This window comes from Falco naumanni, chromosome 4 (genome assembly GCF_017639655.2).
Source record: "Falco naumanni isolate bFalNau1 chromosome 4, bFalNau1.pat, whole genome shotgun sequence".
NCBI lineage: Eukaryota > Metazoa > Chordata > Aves > Falconiformes > Falconidae > Falco > Falco naumanni.
The window spans coordinates 68,375,531-68,383,789 of NC_054057.1; the positions used below are offsets into that span (position 1 = coordinate 68,375,531).

General features: G+C 48.3%; 2 protein-coding genes across 11 annotated transcripts in view; one reads left to right on the forward strand and one right to left on the reverse strand.

The window, feature by feature from the left end:
* SUGP2 (SURP and G-patch domain containing 2) overlaps positions 1-1,801 on the reverse strand; it is a 24,748-nt gene extending 22,947 nt beyond the window's left edge. For 7 of the 9 annotated variants that reach the window (XR_005827304.1, XR_005827305.1, XM_040589544.1 and 4 more), the window contains exons 1-2: positions 1,697-1,801; positions 1,022-1,143 (exon numbers count right to left, since the gene is read on the reverse strand). Coding sequence is in view for 7 of the 9 variants with exons in the window: in XM_040589544.1 (XP_040445478.1) it covers positions 1,022-1,142 (121 nt within the window). In the remaining 2 variants the exon portion in view is untranslated. Of the gene's footprint in view, positions 1-1,021; positions 1,144-1,428; positions 1,565-1,696 lie in introns of those variants that run through there. The other 2 variants (XM_040589549.1, XM_040589543.1) reach the window with 2 other exon arrangements.
* Positions 1,629-8,135, forward strand: ARMC6 (armadillo repeat containing 6). 2 transcript variants are annotated; one of them, XM_040589586.1, is made up of 8 exons: positions 1,629-1,728; positions 2,655-2,807; positions 3,258-3,340; positions 4,029-4,599; positions 5,082-5,227; positions 5,777-5,908; positions 6,421-6,558; positions 7,403-8,135. In XM_040589586.1, exons 2-8 carry the CDS (start codon positions 2,687-2,689, stop codon positions 7,613-7,615), a joined length of 1,404 nt encoding a protein of 467 aa, XP_040445520.1. In that variant the 5' UTR covers positions 1,629-1,728; positions 2,655-2,686; the 3' UTR covers positions 7,616-8,135. The 2 variants fall into 2 exon arrangements, with proteins under 2 accessions (XP_040445520.1, XP_040445519.1); XM_040589585.1 differs by lacking the exon at positions 1,629-1,728 and adding an exon at positions 1,994-2,088.
* The last annotated feature ends 124 nt before the right edge of the window (positions 8,136-8,259 follow it).

Below are 8,259 nucleotides of genomic sequence, written 5' to 3' on the forward strand. Positions count from 1 at the left end.
GGATATTCCCATTTGCTTTCTTACATACATTGAATAATTCATAATAAGTAAAAAGCAACAAATTATTAGCAATGCCTAAAAAGACGTTACAAAAAAATTTATTAAAACTAACTCACTAAAGCTGAAACACCAGTTCCACTATAAACCCCATTTTATACTTGCTCACAACCTTCTCAGTCTAGGAAGACGCTAATGCTGTGCAAGTAATGCTTCCATTCAGATTTCTTGGATGCAAAAATATGGAAAGCATGCACTTTCTGTTTCCACACTGAACGGTGGAATTCCACAGTTGAACAGAAGACTGTATTTTCTGCAAACTCATACACAATTATCTAAGACAATGTTAAAGTCAGAGATACCAGAACTGCCTGCCAAGTATCCAAGATTCCCTATTCCCTAATTCCAGTTGTCAAATTCAGGAAGTACAGAATAGTTGAACAAATTAAGTACTTAAAATAAATGATTTCTCCGGAGCTTATACAACATTAAAAAACCAGAAGAGACCCCATTTTAAAACTCTCAGTTTCCTATGAATGTAATCCAAGTTATTTTTCTAGGCATTTTATATACCCAATATAGAAGATAAAAGAATTTGCAATCATGTTTTGTATATGTGCACCAAATTAAAGTCCTGCCTTCAGCTTTTCCTTCGAAACTAACACAAAATACAAAGCCTTCAGATGCACTCCTACACTTATTTAACTTATCAGGTATCAACAGAATTCCACCCTGCAGCGGTGCCTCTGGAGAGCTCCCTGAAATGGGACCCACTCCCCAACACAGCCTCAACAAAATTCCTTTGTCTGAAATTTGGTTTTTTTGCCTGGAATTTGCATTCCACATTGGAACAGCATCAGTCATACCAAGCTATTAGACTCTTCAATAAAAATGGACGTGGAAAAACACCGGCACAAGTCCACGTTTGTGGCAAACCCCGGGAAATGGAAGGCACGGAATGTGACAGAGCTGTCACCAGAAGGGCTAGTTTAACCCGCGGCACACCGCGCCCGGGTTTCCTTACCTTTGAAATGATGGATGGTGTCCTCTATAGCATCGCTGCGGTCCATGCGGTACCTCTTCACTTTGTCCTGCACCACAGCATCGAACGTCTCCCGTGTGATCCGCCGGGAGGCCATTTTCATCCTGTAGCACAACAGCACAATGCGGTCCCTGCCCGGAGCACGGCCGCCGGGGAGCGGCCCCCCGCTGCCGACACCTTCCCGGCCCCGGAGCCCCACAGGGGCTCGGCCCGGGCGGATCGCCGTGAGCGCGAGGCGGCGGTCAGCTCCCCCCTGTCCCGCGCCCGGCGGCCCGGCCTGAGGCGAGCGGCAGCGTGAGGGGCAGCCGCGCCCGCTGGCGCCCCCCGCCCCTCACCGGCCGCCCCCCGGCAAACCGCCGCCCCCCGCTGCCACAGCCGCAGGCACCCACCGGCAGGAGGCGACGCCCCCGGCCCGCCCCGCGGCCCGCCCCCGCCGGGAGCCGGCCCTGCCCTCACCGAGGCGGCGCCCCCCGCCCCGGTCCCGCAGCCTCCCCGCCACACGGGAATCTCCCAGCAGCCCCCGCGGGACGCGGCTCACCCCGCCCCCCAGCGCCGCGCCTGCGCACCGCGGGGGCTGCCGCCACGCACGCGCGGCCTCCCCAGCCCCTAGAGGCGGGCAGTGTCGGGGCAGCGCTGCCGTGACGGCTCGGTACTCACGGGGAGGGCGCGGGCCCCAGTCGGACGGCGCGGTAAGCAGAACAGGAGCGGCTCGCTGCTTCCCGCGCCGTCGGCGGGGCCGCGGGGCACCCGCTACCGCGCAGGGCCGGGCCCGGGAGCGTGCGGCGTAGTGCGCCTGCGCGGGAGGCGCGGCCGCATGCGCAGTTGGATGCGGCGGGATCTTTTTCGCGCCGCGTTTTTTGGGGTGAGGGGTGTTAGCGCGACTATTTGCACTGGCGCATGCGCACTGGGAGGGCTGGGCGGTGGAGGGCGGGGCCGTTCCCGCCCCCTGCGTACGGTGGCCGAGTGGTGCCAGCGCGGTGAGCCCGCGGCTCTTTGTCAGGCGGGAGGAGCCAGTTGGGGAGCGGCGCTGCAGGCGGTGAGGGACCCAGGTGGGTCGTGATGAGAACCGAGGCCCGCTATACGCCCGGGAGCTCCCCCGCTACCTGCGTCCGGTTCCTGGGCCCTCTCTGCGGCAGAGCCTCCCCGAAAGGCCGAGGAACGGGACCCACCCGACCGGCTGGGCCTGCTGAGGGGGGTGCGGGGGCGGACCGGGCCCTGCTGTGGCAGGGGCTCGGGGCTAGGCCGGGGGGCGCAGGGCCGTGTTGGCCCTCGAGCCTGCAGGGTCTCAGGGCCCAGCGTGCCCGGGCAGGCCGCCCACCGTACCCCTGCGGCAAGCGAGGGGCAGCGGAAGCCCTGTCACATTAACACACCTCTGTAGCAGAGCACTAGCAGCTTCCCCAGCCAGATCCTGGGCCTCTGAAATTTCTCCTTAGCTCTTTTAGTTGCTCTGTTTCTGCCCATTAAAAACCACCAAAACCACTTATCCCTGTGAACATTTATTTTTGGGTTTGAGTTCTGTGCTTTTGTTTTGAAGCAGAGCAAGTCACTACCTTTGGTTCAGGTTAGCATTAGAAGGCTTTGCACCAAAACTAATTGTGGACTGTCTTAATGACAGGGTAAGGAGGTGGTTTATCCCATACGAGTAAAATGGGATCGAAACAGATTGCGCAGGAAACGTTTGATGATGCAGTGCAAGAAAACATTACAGAATTTGAAATGGATCCAGAAGAAGCTGTGAGAGAAGCTGTGCAGCAGTTTGAGTCCCAAGGTATTGTAAATTCATCTGCTTCTGCAGCTGAGATTATTACAGGCTGAGGTTTTACATATCTTAACTGTTAGTAGAACCTGCATGCAAAGATTGATCCTCCTGTATTGAAAAGAAGCCTTTGTGAAGTGGAACATAGATACCATTAATGCTAACCTAGTTTTGTGGAGTAATTATGACTGAAAAAACTGCTTTGACTGAAACTGCAGGGTGCAGTTTGGTCAATGAAACTAAATGTTTGGGGTTTTTTTCCTTAGTTGACATTTAGCTAAACTGATGCTTTGTTCCAGGGCGTATTTCACCATTACTTTAGAGCTTTAGTAACATTTCAGCATCTTTGTGCATTGATCCATGCTTTGCAATAAGTTCATCTTTGTTTGCTGTGGTTAACTTGACAATTTTTACCCAAGCTCCTGTAACTAATATTAATCTTGGTTTTGTTTTTCCTTTTAGGTGTTGATCTAAGCAATATTGTGAAAGCTGTGCGACAGCCTGCCTCTGAAAATGGTCAAAAGCAAAAGCATGAAATTTTGCTGGTAGGAGCACAAATTTCTGTTGTCTTCTAAGGATCACAGTTATATAATAGTTTAAGTAATAGACTAAGAATAATGAGATATCCCTTCTACTTCTGCCTCTGCCCCATTTCTCTGTGAGCTCTTCAACAAGCAGTTAATCCCATCTGTTTTGCAAACTAGCAGTAATATAAAAGTTCAAAGAGCTAGCTTGCGCTTTTCAGTGGAAGAATCAGTGTGAGTGCAGAGTGCCAGCAGAGACTGCCTTTTGTAACTTGGAAGCAGTTTCTGCTGTTACCAGGTAAACTCAAACCACAGAAGGACTTTAATGAAAGGCATACAAGTAAGCTAAGCGGTAGCTGTTAGCTAGCTCTTCTGAGGGTAGATGAGAAGACTGAATACAGTCCCTCGTCAGTAAGAACATAAAAATACTCATGCACACCACTGACCCCTGTGAAATGTGCTGGTTGGGCCCAGTTCACCCACTACTGGTCAGACTGGCATACAGAGGTGGCAGAAGTACAGAGAAGCCTCTGTTCCTCCAAGGGTCCTGTGCATGAAGACAAAATGCTGCTTTTTAAGACAGCTATTAAATATGTCAAACTAAATTTATAAGATGACAACCATTATAAATAAACAAGTTTGACTGTGAAGAACTGCTCTTGTTCCTGCACAGTTGGGATCAGAAGTTAACTCTCGTTCTCTTCTTTAGACTTTAGATTCCCTTGGGAGAGCTGTTGCTGACTCTGATCTCGCTGAGATGGCCGAGCAGCTAGTGGTCTTCACTGATCAGTGCAAAGAACAGCTGGCTTTCCGCTACCTGGCTGGGCAGAATGGTGCCTATTCTGTGGTGTTCTCTGCCTGCCAGTTGGCTTCAGGAGACAGAAATTTAATGCTGAAAGCCTTTTACACTCTGTCTGCCATCTTGGATGGGCAGCCAGACCTACTTGACTCTGCTGGCCAGGATCTGCTGTTACAAACTCTGCAAGAATATAGGGAGGATGCAGAAATGACGCTGGCTGGGATCCGATGCATTCGGCATGCCTGTCTGAAACACGAGCAGAACCGTCAGGACTTCGTGAAAGGTGGAGTTCTGCCACTTCTGACTGGAGCTATAGTCCAGCACGGAGACAGTGCTGATGTTGTCCGAACAGCCTCCTCGGCGCTCAGGATCATGACGTTTGATGATGACATCCGTGTGCCCTTTGGTCATGCTCATGATCATGCTAAAATGATAGTGCTGGAAAATGATGGGTTAAGAGTCCTCATTGAAGCTGCAAAAGGTAAAATTAACCCCATGACAGCAGATCCTAATTTTGAATCATCTGTGCCTTCTTATCTGAGAACTGTACTTTGTCATAACCTGAAGCTCCCCAGAGATGATTCAGAAATTTGCCACTAAAATTATATTTAATTCTGTGATGAATTGTGCCCCGAGAAAGAAAAATATGACTGCTCCAGAGGCTACCAGCAGCACCAGGGTAGCAGTTATCAGAGCTATTTGTCAGTCTGTCAAGGAAGTGTTTTACAGCCCAGTGCAGGTTTACAAGCACTTTATTCCTGCTGAGGTACTTCGTTCTTGCCGAGAAAAGATACTGTATCAGTCTAGGTGGAGAATGCACAGAATGTCACCTGTGCTATTTTAATACAATAAATGAAATATACTGTTTGCTTTTTTTTTTTAAACAAAGCAAAGTAAAGCACCTTGATTCTGCAGCACCCCTCCTTGCTTGTAGTCACTCCATTCATCATCTCTCCTCTACAGCATTCACAGATAACTCCAGTGTTCTCAGTGAACTGTGTGCCACCCTTTCTCGCCTTTCTGTCAGGAATGAATTCTGTCAAGAAATTGTGGACCTTGGCGGCTTAAATTTTATGGTGGCTCTGCTGGCTGACTGCATCGACCACCCGGTGAGCAATACAAAGTGTACTTGGGAGTAGAGGTAAAGCAGCAGGGCTTGCTTTTCATTTTGAAGTCCTGGCTGTGAATGGGCCTCGGACTGTGCATTATTCTAGGGGCAGTTGGGGTTGAAACCCAAACACTGATCCCCATTTACAGCCTTATATACAGAACTAGGTTATATGTGCTCTCTGGGGTAAGAATGTGTCCATTCTGAGCCCCTTGCTCATAGTTACGTCCTCAGTCCTCCATGAGCAGAGCTCTGCTTGCTCCTAGAAGAGCTAAGCTTCTGGTTTTCCACTATTCTAGCTAGAAGAGATTCAAGAGGATTTAGATTCAAGTCCCAGAGAGTTGATGTTTGATTCTTTAAGCTTCTTTAAAAACCTTGGCCAAATTAACAAGATTCCTTACTACTCTGTCTAGCAAGAAAATACGACTGAGAATAGTGTTGGTCGTCGTAGTTGAGAATTACAGCTATTTGCATGAAGTTGCTGCTTGGCTTTCAGAAGTCTGTAAAACACTGCCCGGCTTTCTAAGCTGTTTTTTCTTGATGAACGCAGGATGTGGTGAAGCAGGTGCTGAGTGCCATCCGAGCAGTTGCTGGTAATGATGATGTGAAAGATGCCGTTGTTAACGCTGGGGGAACCGACCTCATTGTGCTTGCTATAAGCCATCACCTTGCCAACGCTCAGGTATGCACCAAAGTGGCTGGTGAAGTGGCGCCAGGGCTGGGAATGGAGATCAGGTTTGGGCTGTATAATGTGGCAGCGTAACTTGTCTTGCTTGTGTGGGGGAACAACCCAGAGCGTTGCTCTGACCTATGTTAAACAGCTTATGCTAAGAGCAGATACGTTCTAAGTAGAGCTGTTAGATGATTGCAACTGAGCAGTGTATTAAACCTTTTAATACCTGGTTGTTGTAGAGGGGTTAAGTGCATGGTTTGGCAAAGATTTGTGTAAATTGAAAGGTATGTCCACTTTAATATATTAGGGGTTTTCTTGTTCCTGAATCAGATGTGGGATACAGTGTTCTACACCTCTGGGGTATAAAATTTGATTTACATGCTAGAGAAGCAGGATATGTCAGTGGAAGAAATCTTTAAAAAAAAAATATTTTTTTTTAAATTGACAGAAAAAAGGACAGCCTTTTTTCCCTGAAAGCAACATTTTCAGCCAGTGAGTGTTTCTTCCCCTTTGTCTTGCAGATCTGTGAGCAGGGTTGTGCAGCCTTGTGCATGTTGGCTTTGCGCAAACCTGAGAACTGTAATGTCATCATGGAAGGTGGAGGGGCGTTGGCAGCTCTTCAGGCTATGAAAGCACACCCACGGGAAGTGGCTGTACAGGTATGTGCCTTGGAGTACTTGATTATTCAGGATTGATGTTGGCAGTGTTCACTGTTTCACTGGGCTTATGTCCTTTACTTGACAAATACCAAAAGGTTCTGAGTGTGTTGGGAATGCAGCATCTAAACGCAGGACTCCCTACATGTATCATCCTGATGGGATCAGAGCAAAACTTACTTTGGGTTTTAAATCCACCTGAATTCAGGTTGAAGCAACTGTGGAATGCCGTGCTTCTCTTCTAGGTATTATTTTTCCTCCTCCTTGAAAGAGTGGGAGGAGAATAGGCTCTTTCAAACCCAGCCTGTGCTATGGTGATATCTATCCTATAGGAAACATTGACATCTGTTCCCAGTGTTGAATAAAACACCTACATGGCAAGAAGTTAGCCTCTGGTTTCGCATGCGAGTCTTGGTAGATTCTGTGTCCACCTCTGTGCTCCCCTGAGCATTAAAATACTGTAGAAAATATTTTCTGAAAGCGTAGTTTAAGCTAAGTGCCAGGGAAGGTGGCCAGAACATCATACAAGGGTGTGGAAAGGTGGGTCTGCTCTAACTGGAGAATTCTGTCTTAGCATTATTTAAAGATTGGTGTTTGAGATTTGCTGGTCTTCTGACAGAAGCAGGAGGTTTGGTTGTATAAACTTCAGTGTGAAATAGCAGCCATACTTTTGTCCATGGATTTTATACTTCCAGAAAATAATTTGTTGAGGTCTACAGCATCTCACATTGGCCCAGAAAATATTCTTTTAGTTGGAGCCATCTCTGCTTTGTGTGCGCCAGCATCCTACGCAGGTGGTATTTCCCAACAAAAGAAGCTAATATCTCTGATTTACCTCTTTCCTCAGAAACAGGCTTGCATGCTGATCCGCAACCTGGTCTCCCGGAGCCGGGACTTTTCTCAGCCCATCTTAGAGATGGGAGCTGAGAACCTAATCACAGAAGCTCGTGCAACACACAAGGACTGCGATGATGTGGCCAAAGCTGCGCTGAGGGATCTTGGCTGTAAAGTGGAGCTCCGAGAGCTGTGGACAGGTCAGAAGGGAAGCCTAGCTCAGTGAATCGTCACTCCACTGAGCAGTGGAGCTTCAACACATCTATGTATGTGAAGTCTAAGGGGGGAAACCAAGTGGCGTGAATTAATTTGCAGTTACATTGAACTGAAATATCTGAAGCAAATGCCTGGCTTGTGAGGCTGCAGTGAACTTTGTATTGGGAGCTACAGCTGAAATGGCTTTATGCATTCGCAGGCTGCAAATCAGCTCTGTGTAGTAACATTCCCCGAATCATCTAATGCCTGAAGATGATTTGCTTCCCCCTGTTGTTATGTATGTTCCCCATGTACAGAACGGGGTTGTTCCCACGTGCTCTGCTCTATACAGTAAGAGCAAAAGTGGCTCTTTTCTGATAGGAGTTTGGTATGTACTGTGGCAGCTGGTTCAGATTTGTTCCTCTGCTCTCTGCCAACGGAGGCTAGCAGTCTGGTCTGGTAACAGGATGGATGAGGAGGAATCCCATCGCTTACGAATGTGTTCTGTCCTCTTGTACTGTTCTACTAACTGTCATTTACTGCTGACCATATTCTGTGTTGCTGCTTTGTTTTGGATTTTTCAACCAAGGTAACATTTTAAACAAAAGCAAAGTAAGGATTTCAGATAGTATGGGCCAAAGCAACATAACCTGATGATGTTGCTGTTTGCATCCA

Excerpts from the sequence above, each read along its gene's own strand:
- ARMC6 (XM_040589586.1), top strand. The coding sequence starts at position 2,687 with ATGGGATCGAAACAGATTGCGCAGGAAACGTTTGATGATGCAGTGCAA. Across the intron at positions 5,228-5,776 it reads CTGACTGCATCGACCACCCG|GATGTGGTGAAGCAGGTGCT; the intron begins GTGAGCAATACA and ends TGATGAACGCAG. Across the intron at positions 6,559-7,402 it reads CACGGGAAGTGGCTGTACAG|AAACAGGCTTGCATGCTGAT; the intron begins GTATGTGCCTTG and ends CTCTTTCCTCAG.